Raw genomic sequence first — 14998 nt, 5'->3', positions numbered from 1 at the left:
ATATATATATATATATATATATATATATATATATATATATAACTATATATATATATTTATATATATATAAATATATATATATATATATATATATATATATATATATATATATATATATATATATATATATATATATATATATATTACAAAACTGTTGATTTAAAACTACAAATACTTACATTTTTAACACCGACCCATCTAAAATTTCATTCGACCTAGTGTTAGTTAAAGTTATACGTTCACGCGGCTCCTTTTTATACTTATGACATTTTTTATTATTCATTTGGCAATGATTGGTTGTGTGATTTCGTAACCGGAAAACACCAGTCTAATTCAATCTAAAGGTCACACGATCGTATTTTTAGCTGTGGAATGTTGGTTTATGCGACGATGTAAAAAAAAAAAAATAGACCTATTTTTGTTTATAGGCACAGTTAGAGATATGAGTAATGACACAGTTATGCGGTGATTCATAGAGAGGCAGTGGTTTATTAACAGTAGAAAGTGGCGACGCTAGGTCGGGTGAACTCAATGCGGCACCTCATGATCAGGGCCGGCGATGGGCGCTATCCATAAGGGGGGGGGGGCGTGGGGGTCGCAATAATGTGTAATTGCCATCATTAATATGTACCTAATAATTATCATATTTGATTATAGTATATAAAAATGGACAGGGTAATATACAAAAGGCGTAGCGATCTATTTCGATGGCCAGGACAAACTATCAATTTTGCGCCCCCACCCCAAAATAGGCCTATATAAAGTTATTCGCTTTGGTGAAAGCTGCGCCTCTTCCCCCCCCCCCCCCTCATTTGGATGAGTTGGGTGCTTTTTACGTCACATTGCCTTTTTATTTTGGTGTCTCACAATTGTTGTAGAAAACAATCTAATAAGCCCGTAATGCCAACTAGCAGTCTATATTCTTTATTTCGACAGTATATAATTTAGTAATGACCTTTTTATATTATTATCTATCACGTTTAGCGCCCACTTTGGGTCGGTGCCTCTGGCGGTCGCGCCATCCGCCCTACCCTAGCCACGCCTCTGTTAATATAATTATAATAACTAATCTAAATCTTTTAATTTTGAGCATTTCAGATGATTATCTAATTTTTAATGTTGATTTAGTGATCGCTATAGCGCAGTGGTTCCCAAACTTTTTCGAGTGGCGACCCCCTTTTATAAAAAGTAAATGACCCGCGACCCCCATTGAATTAAAAAGTCGAAATTAGTAAGGACATTAATAAGCACCAAAATAAGATTTTCTAGTAGACTTTCAATATAAATTATTCTTGATCACTGTTTTAATACGATGATAAAATTGCATGTTATTAACTAGTCTCAGCATTCACGTTTGAGTTTTTGTTAACACCAACCTCATGTCATTCTCAACATATAATTTATTTATTTGTTTTGTTTTCGATTGGAGAAGAGTGTCGAAAATCTATACTCTCAAAGAAATATAGACACAAAAGGCAGGGGCGCAGCGAGGTGGGGGGGGGGGTGCGGACCGCACCGAGTGACACCATTTAGGGGGGTGACACCAAGGCAAAAAATAGCAAAATATATAGAGAAAAACTTGAGGGGGGGGGGGTGCAAATCACAAACTTGAGGGGGGTCCCCGGGTAGGGTCGCTACGCCTCTGGGGGGTGACACCGTTAAGTGCCGCACCGGGTGACACCCGACCTCGCTACGACACTGCTATACGAGCCCTTTTATTTGGGCAAATTTTCTGTTAGCAGCCTTATCTATGTATTTGACTAGATCTAGAATACAATTGAAAAACTTTGCGTAGTCCCACATTTTGCACATTTTAACTTTTTGAAAACACATGAATGTAGGATTGTATTGTTTGGGTTTTGTTTGTTATTTATTTAATACAGGAACATGCATCATATGATATAGTTCACACTGATTTATGTTATTGTTTGCTATGGTCAGCTTGGTCAGCTTGTACCACTACTGTAAGACCACCTTAAGACCAGTGAAACCGTTCTTGAATTCATCTAAATCACACCAAGAATAGGGGTAGGACATTTTATTTTACAAAAAACGGAAATATGATAAACAGGGTAAAAAATAATTCATTGTAATAGTAGCAAACATAAAACTGAACTTCAAAAGTAGAAAAAAACAACTATTTATTGTTTGGTAATAATTACAATTACAAGTTGATAAGCAAAATAAATACAAGTTTCGCCACGTATGTATTTTAAATATTATTTTGATGGTTTAGTAAAATTAAATATTGCCGTAAAATAAAAGCTTATCACTAAATAATATAGTACATTGACACATTTTAATCGTTGTATTTCCTTTGGGATGGTGTGACTAAAATTATTGTATTTACTATGTAGGTCGTTTTCCTATTTTTTAATTTTTTTAATGAAATTCCAGTATATGTAAAAATAGTTTAATATCTTCAGTCTTACAAAAAAATAACAACACAGTGCTGCATGTAGATAACAACTGTCTATTGCAGTAATGTAAGTCTAATTATATATTTAAAAAATAAATACAAATATCTCTATCAACAAAATTTCAGTAAAGGAGAAGTCACTATTCATTATTTTAAAAAAAGCAATATGTCAAAAAATTATTTATATAGTAGCACATAACAATTTTAGCAATATTTAAAAGCTTAGCTTAGAAAAAGCTTCAACAAATATGGAATTGCTTAGCAATGGGAAAGATCACAGAATTTTAAAAATGCATTAGCAATTTTTTCAGAGACAAAACGATTGTTGTCCTACTAAAAAATTATCTGTGCAAGTACATTTAACACTGAAATATTTGACACAACTATATCTAACAACAAATGTTACTTTACCTGCTTTATACCTATATTTTATTTTATTTTTAGAAGTTAAAAATCACATAATTCTCAAGGTAAAACTAGCCAAAAGCTGTCAGTCCAAGCCAAAGTTCTCAAGTGACAACATTTAAGGCTTGGTCTTCATACAGTTTAAAACTGTTGAGAATTATCTGAAGTATCTCTTCTTCACCTCACTAAACACTTTAAAAGAAGTTCATGTACACATTTTCTTAGTTTAAAAGTTAAAAGAACAATTTTCTAAATTTGAAAGTTAATAAAATAATTTCCCTACTTTAAAGTTCATGTAAATGTGTCTTAGTTTGCACTTTTGTCTCATTACAAATTTACTTAAGTTTATTTTAATCGTTTAGTTGTCAAAAAAATTTTTTGGGATAAATTAATAAATAGAACAAAATAAGAAATTTAATCTCTTGAAGATAATTTTCCAAATCTCCAAGAGAAGATATTATCAGTTTTTCTTGTCTAAATCATCATCACATGTTACATGTCCATTGTTGACATCATGGTAAGGTGATGGTTGTTTAGCTGAGGAAAACAATTCAAAAATTTAAATTCAGGTTTATAAATATAAACCCTGAACTTTTTAATTAGATTTAAATGTACTGCTTACAAACATCTAGTTTTGTATGAGCCCCCCCCCCCTTCCCTCTCTCACCCTAATTACAGCCCTTGGAACACATTTATATGTGCCTAAATATTTCTATGTACACCATACTTCTGCATTGTCTAATAAAATCAAGTGAATCTCATGTAATTTATTATGAAATCTACCAATTCCTTCAACAATCAGAAAGTAATCAGGGAAAATACTGGAAACTCTTCTTCTTCTTCGTTCTTAATTTTTAGTGTTGGGGGGGATCGAGCCTTATGCCAGAGAGTTTGAGCTCGAGACTTTTTTCGAATTTATCAACCATGAGCTTTTGCCGACTCCACCATGCTTCCCTCACAATTGAGGATTACGTGTCAACTGGTTATGCGCCATTGAGGCCAATGAATCTGATTTCAGCCTGCTTTTCTTTATGGATTTGCTACTGGAGACTAATAATCTAGATATTAGTTAGTTTCAAGAACTATCATTATCAATCCAAGGGGCAGACAAAGTACCAATCACATGCAGATATCATATATATGTCCTAGGGCAGGGGTTGGCAACGTGCGGCTCGCGAGCCGCATGCGGCTCTTTTGATGTCAAGATGCGGCTCTCTAGCTCCTTGCTCAAATATTAATAGTTATATTATTTTATTTTCAAAACTCATAACAAAATTTATACTGTAAAGAAACAAAATTTTAAACAGAAGAAAAAAAAACTCATCAGAGAACATAGAGAATAGGTACAGTAGAAAGTGTACGGCCAGCCCCGTGGCGACCTTTCTATGCTTGCCACTGCGCAAATGGTGACTTAAATGATGATGTTATTTCATTTTAAATGCATTTCCTTATCCGTCAATAATCATTAATTTTACATGAGTGACGTAGTTTTTCAGTTATTAGCTTCCTACAGTTGAGCCTGGTGCTGGACGGCAGGGTACGAGTTTACCCTGCCTTCAGTGGGGTGGGAGATAAGGCATGTGAGAACCAAAGGATAGAAGCGCCTGGTACACGATAAAGCAATACCTAAGTCAGTTGGTTGGAGTATTCCGTGTTGAGGCCTGCCTGGCTAATGGGAGACACCTACTGAGCCCGTGATGTCCGTAAAGAAGGGACAAAAGTTAACAGCTTCTAAAGTTGATTGGGACAATCCTATATTTTTATTTTTTTATTACAAATTTCATTATTCTGGCGAAATAGGTTTACCTTTTTATATGAATAAATATTATTTCATACATAAAGCTATTTATTTTAAATAATAAATCAAATTAACTTACCTAATCCTAATCAAAAAATAAAATATTGAAATTTTTAAAAAATGTTAGTGGCTCTTTAAAAGCTGGGAAATTTTGAAAATTGTAACTTTTGGCTCTTCTGTCTCAAAAGGTTGCCTACACCTGTCCTAGGGAACTGAGATGGAAACTAAACTCAAACCTTTGTAATTTAGCAATCACGCTGTCCAATAATTCAGACATGGAACTATTGAAAAACTCACTTTCAGTGTGGCAGCGTTGCTGCCGCTGACCCCCTCCTCCTCTCATGGCACAGGTGCGCTCACTAATAGGCCTCACTGGTTCCTGCTCTGCTTTCTTTCCAGAACACCATCGCTGGATCCGTTCGGCCACATAGCTGCACGCTGGTAATTAAAAAAAAAACTGTTTATCCCCCAAAGGCATATATTCATAATGACCATTGAACAGACAGGTTTTTAACTGAATCATTTAAGTCTCTTAATCAGTGTGTGCATTTATTAATATGGTGTTGTGTTGACTAATAATGTATATAAATTGGTTTTAAATTTTCTAATAGGTATTTGTAGCTTATGCTACTTTAAATGTGTCAAATTTTTAGCTATTTAGTTATTTTTTTGCTTTATCACGTTTTAACCATTAACTATTTTATAATTTATATAAATTATTTTTTCTAAATAAGTATAACAATAAAAATATATAGGCCTATAAATCACATGAAACGGGTAACCATGGCTAGTATCAATATAGGCCAGAAATAAACTTCAAACAGCTGTGCTTGAGAGCAAAATTTGCTATTTAAAAAGTGGTCATCTGTAAATTAGAATAGATTCATCTGAACCTCTAGTAGTAGTAGTAGGCAAAATTTTTTAACCCTCTATCTACTGACGGTACTTATGAGTACCACTTTAATTAAGTGCCTGTATTATTTTTAATTTAATGCGAATTTTTAAAATTATTGATGTAATTAATAGTATTATCTCCCCTGAGTCGCCGGTAGTTGGAGGGATCGATGTTTTTTGAAAATTTATGGTGTGGCGCCTTTTTCACTGTCATGCTGTATCGGTAGTTCACAATTGTTCTGTACAGTTCTCACACAAGTTCCTGATTTCCCTTTGTTTTATCCTTATTTTTTCAAGTTTTCAACCCCAAATATTTTTTAATGGCACCTTCAATAGTCAGACAAATGCATTTAACTTCTAGTTATACAATTTTAATTAAATTGTCTTTGTATTAGTGGACTTATAAGTACCGTCAGGGCACACTGTCATTTTTTTTAGGATTTCTAGGAAACGGCAGATTTTTTATGTGGAGTGACATAAATGTTATTTTGATAATTAATTATCGAAACGTACTCAAAAAATGATATGTACACATATATAAGAAGGTTAGCATATGGTTTACCTAAGAAATATTGTAATTACATGTTGATTTCAAGTAGTAAAAGAATAACAAGAATAGAGGTAGCAGTTGCAGGCTCTTTTACTAAGTTTATTATACTTAATTTGTCTAGTCTAGTTCTAGTAGTAAGATTTATTTTGTTAGTTATATTTGCTGCAATAAACTGTCTTGCCTACAATAGCTAGCATTTAGGTAATGTATACCTGTAGACTAGTAATAGTCCATACTACATGGTAAATTTTAATCAGTAAACAGAAAACAGTAGGCCTTTAAGTCTATCCTTAACACATTGAGCTCACTTCTATTGATGAACTTTACACTAGTGTAGACTTGTCATAACATTCTACTAAGCTACAATTATACTAGTATTACTAGTAGTTGTCACCAGAAAGACCACAGATAAGAATGAGGGAGCATGACATGTCGGAAAAAAGTTTTTGGAAAAAATTGACTACATTACTGACGGTACTTATAAGTACCAATATATGTTTGGGCCATTAAAAATGTATGAAACAAAATTTGCTTTAAGTGTGCCAAAAGCAATATGATAACACATTGTTTAATTAAAAATTTCATTCAGAACCTAATTCCGTAAATAAAGGGTTAATAAAAGGTAGGCCATGAAACATTTTTTTAAAACTTTTAAAACATAATTCCACCTAAAATGGTGAGAGAATTACTAAAATTTAAGCCAAATGATTCACTTTTTTTTCACACTACCAGTACTAGTTAGCTAGTCTCTGCTGATTTTACGTACCTAACTAAAACGATAGATTTTACGTAGTTTAATATAGATGATATAGGCCTATTCTAATCTATAGGCCTATATATTTTTTTACTATATAATAGTAATACTATTATTAGTACTAATATTAGTATATAAGTTTAGTATATATATATAATATATAGGCTATATAGTCACAAATATAGTGGTTAGAGTTGATGAGTTGGAGTTAACTGTATTGGGATGTAGTGACTAGATCTACACTAGATCTACTGTCACACAGTGACTACACACTAGAACTAGAATTCTACTGTAGTGTAACTGATTGTAGTGAACTGTACTTAGTACTTACTTCTGAAGTGTAGTTAGTCACTAGTGTAGTAGTAGTAAGTGTAGTGTAGTGTAAGTGAAAGTGTAAGCTAGTAGTAGACAGGGTAATCTATCGTTTTAGGTACGTAAAATCGCCCGCGACTAGTAATGTGAAAAACAGGTGAGTCCTTAAATTTTAATAATTATTTCACATTTTGAGGAGGATTTATGTTTTGAAAAATACAAAAATGTTTCCTTGTTTTATTTATGTACCTATTTTCAAACAATTGAATTAAAACTTTTCAGTAATAAATTTAGACTAGCCATCTTGTTTATTTTTCTTTTAATGTAAACTTATAGCGCAAGATTCAGGGGAAGCCACTCTAACTTACAGATGGCCGCTTTTTATATAGCAAATCCTGCTCGCAAACACTGCTGTTTAAAGTTAATTTCTTGCCTATATAGTATATATATATATATTGATATATATTTACTATTTAGCCATTGATTTAGGTTTATTATTCATTTATCTATAATATTTGACACAAATATATCACAATATACTTCTATTAAAGCCTTGAAAATGAGGTAACTTTTTCGTACATTACTAGCCGTGGGCGATTTTACGTACCTAAAACGATAGATTACCGACAGTAGATTCTAGTAGTAGAAGTGTGTAGGAGTGTAGTGTATGGCTACTAAACTAATTTATTATTTATTACTAAATTATTACTATTTAATTAATTTTAGCATTTGTAGCTTACCATTTATTATCAATCAGACCATTATTATTATTATTGAATGAGCCTAACGAACTTGAGCAATCAAAATAGGTGGAGTTATTGTAACAAGATGACAATCTTAGCTTAGAGTCTTAGTAGGGTTTACTCTTAGCGCTTGGACCAACCCAGTCAATAAAGTGTTATACAATAACAAGCTGATTATTTTACTAGAGTTACGTGACTTTATCGAACAAGGTAAAGGTTATTTAAAAGTACTTCCGGGTCAGAATCTTTTTTTTCTACTGAGATTTAATAGAATTTTATTTGTGTTACTTCCTCGTCAAACTGTATTGTATCAATTTGTAATTTTCATAATAATGTAGTTGACTATTAGATATCTAATAGTCTAAGTTGCTAGATCTAGATCTAGGTCCAACAGTGATTAGACCAACATTTTTGATAATAAAGTTTTCAAATATGGAACGGCAAAAATTAAAAATACTATTTTAAAAATCAATCATAACAGACAGGTGTGAGGTGAGTTTCTCACCATTCAGTGCGACATTCAGCCATTCACTCAGACTGACTTAGAGTTTGGCTTGCTTTGACTTTTATTTCACAAATGACTTTTAATATAAGTTATATCTTCAATTACTACTAAATGATCTAGTATCTAGAGCTAGTTAGTGACTAGATCTAGTAGTAGTAGTAGTAGTAGTAGTAACTTCTTAACAAATAACAAGTTAACAGTAACAGCTTCTTAGTACTTAGTACTAGAATCTTGTAGTAGTGGTACTCAGTAGTAGTAAGCCAAACTAGTAGAAACTACTAACTAAGGGGTTGGCCATAAGACGAAATGACGTCACATTCGTAGGGGGAGGGTGTGTAACTGCATTAATTTACAATTTGGTAGGTGGTTATTTTAATTACTGACTACTATAGTCTATAGACTATAGATAGATAGTTGGTAGTCTAGATCTAGACCAGTGGTTCTTAACCTGGAGTCAGTCAAACCCCAGGGGTTTGGTGAGTCATTCTCATGCAGCACTCATGGGTTCAGCTGAAGTCAAGACACTTCAGACACACACCAGACTACACACACCCAACTTGTACGATCTGTAATAGGATTTTGTCAGTGCAGACATTAGAACTAGTGGCAGCGGCCTGTGACAGTTCAAATAGGAAGACACAGCAACATGACATCAGACTTAGTAATAAAGTGTGCCAGAGCAAGATAACACATCTGATATTCTGTATTGTAAGATTTCTATATTGTGGAACCCTTGAAGTCACGACACAATAACATCAAGAAACCTGTCAATACCACATATACAGGCGCTCGTTGACCGCGTATTTACGCTCTGTAAAAATTAGCCTACTTTTTATTTCTATATTGTGGCTTATTATTCGACTTGTGACTGTCGTGCTGGTACACTACATTGCATGATTTCTTTCTTAATATTTAATCACATGTAAAACATTATCTTGTAGTCCAAACCAATAAAATATATAACTGTTTTGAATTTGAAAAAAAAAATTTCTTTTTAAGAAAGTTTCTGTGAATGCAATTATGAAGCAGGTGGACCACTAAAAAGTTTAAGAACCACTGATCTAGACAGTAGTCTAGTTGAGTACTTTTGTAAAAAAAAAACCTGGACGACTAGTTTTAAACTTCTTGATTAATCATGCTAGATCTTGATAAAGTAGTCTCTACTACTGCTACTAGTTGTAATAAAGTTTATAAAGTTGGTAAAGTAACTAACTAATGACTTTACTCAACTGTGTACACTACACATCGTCCACATACAGACTATGTGTACAGTACACTTAGTGTAGATTAGAATTATAACAATTTTTCTAGATTCTAGATCTACTTTAATATCTAGCGAGTCAATCCACGACTGACTAATGAATAAAGCTATGTAGCCCATTCATTTTATTTACACTTCACTTCACATGGAGTGACACCAGTAAGTGACTGGTTCAGTGACTGCATAGTGTAAAAGAAGAATAGATGATAATTAAAACAAATATTGGCCTATATGTTAGTTAGGGGTAATAATATTCATTTAATTTTAGTATGATTAGCATATGGGCTACAGTTTTCAATAAATAAACTCATTTGAAAATAGGTGGTTAGTAGTGGTAATGAGGTAGTGTACCTAACTACTACTGGAGTCAGAACTACTAATATCATTAAGGTTGTGGTAGGACTAGGGTTAGGGATAGGGTAAGCATTGACATTAGCAAGCTGTATGTTATAGTTAACTACCAGTAACTTAACACCTTTTTTAAGAAGGTCCCATTGTCGTGTCATTATCAGACATCAGTAACACATACCCGATTAAAAATTAGATGTTCTTGCACTGTCAAGGACATGGATTTAACTATTGAGTTTTCAATCTATTGTTAACAGCCCCTGAAGTATTTTCTGGGGTTTGCCAACTTGTAGACTAAAACTAACAAAAATATTCATTTTAATTGTTTGGGGGTCCTTTTATTAAAAGGAAACGCAACTCAAAAACGTTTGGGTACCTGTGATTAAATTGAAAGTTTGAATTGTCGGAAATGGGTTAAAATTGGGTTGCAAGATTTGACCACAAATTACATATACAAAACCAACCCCAGAATTGTTTTTTTAAAAATATGTACTGTCCTGTTAAACTATGGACATAAAATAGAAGAGAGGTGTCGTTCACAGCGAGACTGAAGCAGGGTTAATTTGATAACTTGAGATTACTGACGAGGTTGTCTTTTCAGTCATGCTACAGCAATGATGTCCTTAAAGAATCTATGGCGCAGGAGCATGGGCTCCGGTGAGGTGTACAGACCACCAGAGAAGGACGAGCATATGGTGGCATGTGACACCCTTATGTCTGAGTTAGACTTCCATATTAAAGAACTGGATAGATTTCGTCATGATCAGGAACAGGAGGAACGCAGACTGAAAACAGGTTGGTGTTAGTGTACTTGCATGAATACTGGTTGTGCAAATACAGAGTATTTTTTTTTTCTTTTTTTTTTTTTTTTTTTGCCAGCTTTGTTTCTAGGGTGAGGTAGCATTGTAGTTTGGGTTAGGGCTAAGGTAAAAATATTTATTCCCGGTTAAACATATTCAGTATTTGTTAAATATAGATCTTACCTCAGGGTTCGTACGCAGTCTGGAAAGTCTGGAAAAAGTCTTGAATTTAGAAAAGTGAATTTAAGACTTAAAAAAGTCTGGAAAATCGCTAGTTTTTGGGCTGGATTTTTTAAAAGTCTGGAAAAAGTCTGGAATCCAGTTTTAGAAACAAAACTCCGAAGTCCATATTTTCCAAGTTAAAAAATTGCTATTTTTAGGTGAAATTACTCCAATTTTTTCCCCGCGCTGGTTTACACTGCTGTGACTTTTTTTGCTGGTTCGCAGAAAAAAACGGATGCTCAGATACTACGTCATTGGAAGAGGAGGGGAAGGGAGGGAAGAGATATTTTGTGTTGCGACTGACCGTGTGAATGTGTTACAAGTATTTAAAATTGTCATTTAAATTTAATGAAAGAATGATCGCCTTCAGAATTGTTAGGCTCTCGATTTTACCCGCTATTTTTCATTGTTTAAGTTTGCACGCAGACAGTCATAACAAAAAAATTATGTGGGAGGTGTATGAATGGTAGTTTAGATATAATTTATTTGTCTCTGAGGGTCATCCGTTTATGACATCCAAAGAAATTTCGGATTTTACCCCCCCCTCCCCCTTCCACACGCGTTCACTTACTTTGGGTTAATATTAACATTTATAAGATTAATAAGTCGCGAGGCCTCCTTGGGTTCATACCTGTATTTCTGTTTGCTTCAGTCGTCCATAAATGACGTCACACTCGGAAAAGTCGGAAGGAGGGTTTCAGAAAGTTTGACGACACGCTCTTGCAATAATGTTAGGGTAGATATAAATACCGTGTTTTCTTTACACGCTGGGATGGTTTTTAAAACACAAGCTTAGATTTCAATGCTGACGATTAAAGCTAGACTACCCCGCCCCTTCTTGTAACTACGGTCACTTGTGTGAACTCACCATGACCCCAAGTTTGTTGTTGGTACTGCTGGGTGGGGGGTATAAGTCACATCTCAGTTCATGGTATGACGTATTAAACAGGCATACTGAAGCCTAGACTACTATGACCTCACAATGACCCCTTCACCGTGTCTTGTGGTTGTGTGGGGGGGGGGGGGAGGGGGAGGAGGATACCGGCATTTTTTTTTTATTGCAGTCAGACCCGTTCCTCAGCTATAAGTAGTATACGTACATAAGTATAAGCATAAACAGTGAGTGATGTGGTTACAACCTGCAGAATGTTTTTTTTTTTTTTGCTCCAATTTTTTTCTTTACAAGTAGCCTATATTAGGCTACTTAACAAGAGCAGGCCTAAATTAATACATTACGTTAGTATTCTTTAAAGTAATTAACTCTCACTATTATGCAATACCATTTTAATGATAGTTTAATTGAAAACATAAGCAATTTGATCATGAACAGATTACATAAGTCTAATGTTTAAAACAAAATAGCTGCAGCATTTTAATCAATTATTTTAATTGTTAAAACTTTAGGTGGAGTTGAGTAGGCAAACTTAGAAAAGTGATTTTCTGTCAATTTGGCTAAAGAAAGTTCAATATAAATATATCTCAACTGCCTAAAATAAATGTCAATTTAGTACAAGTAATTATGAGAGTACAAATGGTGCATCATTTTATAAATTTTTCGCGAACACATTATCTGTATAAAGTCTGGAATTTTTCCAAAAAGTCTGGAAAATGTCTGGAAAAAGTCTGGAATTTCATTTTGAAAAAGTAGTACGAACCCTGTTACCTGTTTCCTTGATCTCAGCACATTAAAGGATTGTGTGTGTTGTCACGGTTAGTTATATGCCATTACTTTCCAGAACTTTAGTCTTTATTATATACCTGTAAATGTAGGGAAAATTACTATATTCTACTGAAACAATATACTACACAATAAATTCTGATTCAATAAATTCTTGGAATATCTTCGTTGTGGCTAAACATTAAATTACAATTCAAACACTTTGGTTTTAAATAGTGAATGAATGTTTAAAATACATTTTTAGTATTTCTTTTCAAATTTGTTTACTCTTTGAAATACAATTTTAGTATTGCTTTTTAAATTTGTTTACTCTTTGAAATACAATTTTAGTATTGCTTTTCAAATTTTTTTAACTCTTTGTTGACGTAGGTGTTGATTACAGCTGGTTGATGGAGTCCCACCCTCGGCTGTATGAGATCCCTCAGATGGAGAGGCTGGAACTGGAGGAACTCTGCTACAAAGTCAACGGACCAGAGTGCACGCAGATCATCACCCTCTTCAGGGACGCTGTCTCCCACGACCCCCGGGTGGAAGACCTGGCGTACATACTGAGGTCCTGCGTAAGGAAAGTTCTGGACGAGAGACCAACCCATGAAACATTGACTGAGTGGGTCACGAGGCGCACCCAGAGCATTGCAAGCTTCTCTGCTTTCTCTGGGCTCAGGCTAAAGCCCTCTGGTAAAGTGGTGCCTTCTATTGAGGTTGAGGACATTGAGATGCAGAATAATGAAATGCAGGAGAGAAAAACTAGAGCCATGAGTATGCCAAGCTTTTCTATCAGTAAAGACAATGAACCTTTCTCTGTTTGAAAACAAATGTTTTCTTTAATTTTCGACATGAAAGAAAATGTTTACTAACGCAGAGTCTATATAGTGTTTGCTAAATCTTGTGAAAAAGCTGCCAAATTTGTTTATTTACTTATACAAACTGCAGGTATTTTATATTAAATTTTCAAAATGGGTGTTTGTGTAATGTACTAATTTTCAAAAGATTTTTTTAAGTTATTGCAGTATTGATAGATTATTTAAATTTATTGAACCTGTATGCTTATTTTGTTTTACTTTTTTCAAATATTTATTCTATATATTAATCTTGTTGTTTAGCTCAATGTGCATTCACTGCCAATGGAATATTTATGCATTTAATAAAAGATTTTCATCTGGACATAATGTGACTTGCCCTTAGAGTGATATAATTTTCATACAATTTTTATTTTTTTCTTGTTACTTTTTCATAATATCATATTTCCTGCATTCCAAAATCTGCATAATTCATCATACAATTTTGTTTTTATAGTTAAATACAGAGATGTAACTTTTATGTATGGCTAATAAATATAGAACATGGAAAATGTTCTTTACAATTTTAAGTTGTAGAGAATGTTTTGTTTGCTTAAGGTATATAAAATGTAATGTTTGAGGAAAATTAAACCATTATGTGTTCAAATAACCATAAAATATCATTATTCATTTAATAATCTTGCATTAGCCTAATTAATGTATTATTGTAATTTATTTAGTTAGATCTTCAATTAAAATTGTTTTAAATTTTGTACTGTAATTTTACTTCACACTTAGCAAAACTGCATTTATTTTAAAATAATATTTACACATTGTTTTAATTTTTACAGATTTTCTGTTCTTACAGTAAATTTTATTTTTTACTGTGATAATTACAATAAACATTTTATAATCAATCTTCTTCTCTGTACATCTCTTTAAGTTTAATGTTGACCAAACTGTGGAACTACAAAATATTTATATTTATCACCTTCATTCTAGTATTGTTTTAACAGAACTTCATGACCTCATTGCCAATGTATTACTTTTTATAATAGTGTTTATCTATTTAGAAATATAACTTAAACATCTTGTTATAAACTATTATTCAAGATGTCAGAATCATTGCACAAATGACTATCATAATTTATGGATGTTGACTCAAGTTTGTAAGCCAACAGTTGGATTACCCTAGTTCTAAATAGAAAAATATATAGGCCTACTTGTACTTAATTTTTTTAGAAGTAAAATTTCCCTTCCAAACCTCAGGGTCTATGGGGCAAGTGAGATAGAGTTCACTTGTTTCTGTGACCTCGGCGGGCTCTGCCCCCCCCCCCCCCCCCAAAAAAAAATTTACCGCTTCCCCCGAACGAAGTGAAATTTATATAATTTATATAGGAAATATATCCTTTAACAGTGTCCGCCCCCCCCCCCCCCCCGAAGAAAGTCTATCGACTAGGCCACACTGCCCCATAGTGTTATAAACAAAATATAAAAAACATTCAGGAAAAACTAAAGAGTATTTTTATG

General features: G+C 33.4%; 1 protein-coding gene and 1 long non-coding RNA gene across 3 annotated transcripts; one reads left to right on the top strand and one right to left on the bottom strand.

The window, feature by feature from the left end:
• Positions 1-2118: 2118 nt before the first annotated feature.
• Positions 2119-7985, bottom strand: LOC131937061 (uncharacterized). The gene is made up of 3 exons (XR_009386159.1): positions 7873-7985; positions 4920-5060; positions 2119-3361 (listed from the first exon to the last, which is right to left on the bottom strand). It is a non-coding gene; the product is annotated as an uncharacterized LOC131937061 (long non-coding RNA).
• Positions 7986-8121: 136 nt separating this feature from the next.
• On the top strand, positions 8122-14385 carry LOC131937060 (protein RD3). 2 transcript variants are annotated; one of them, XM_059294246.1, is made up of 3 exons: positions 8122-8177; positions 10591-10784; positions 13059-14385. In XM_059294246.1, the coding sequence occupies exons 2-3, from the start codon at positions 10604-10606 to the stop codon at positions 13496-13498; spliced, it is 621 nt and encodes a 206-aa protein (XP_059150229.1). In that variant the 5' UTR covers positions 8122-8177; positions 10591-10603; the 3' UTR covers positions 13499-14385. The 2 variants fall into 2 exon arrangements, with proteins under 2 accessions (XP_059150229.1, XP_059150228.1); XM_059294245.1 differs by having other exon boundaries at positions 8122-8367.
• The last annotated feature ends 613 nt before the right edge of the window (positions 14386-14998 follow it).

The sequence above is a fragment of the Physella acuta genome, unplaced genomic scaffold (assembly GCF_028476545.2).
Source record: "Physella acuta isolate Inbredline_101_S28 unplaced genomic scaffold, ASM2847654v3 ptg000199l, whole genome shotgun sequence".
Classification (NCBI taxonomy): domain Eukaryota; kingdom Metazoa; phylum Mollusca; class Gastropoda; family Physidae; genus Physella; species Physella acuta.
Note: the sequence above shows the minus strand (reverse complement) of the source record. Positions and strands in the feature narration are given on the sequence as shown.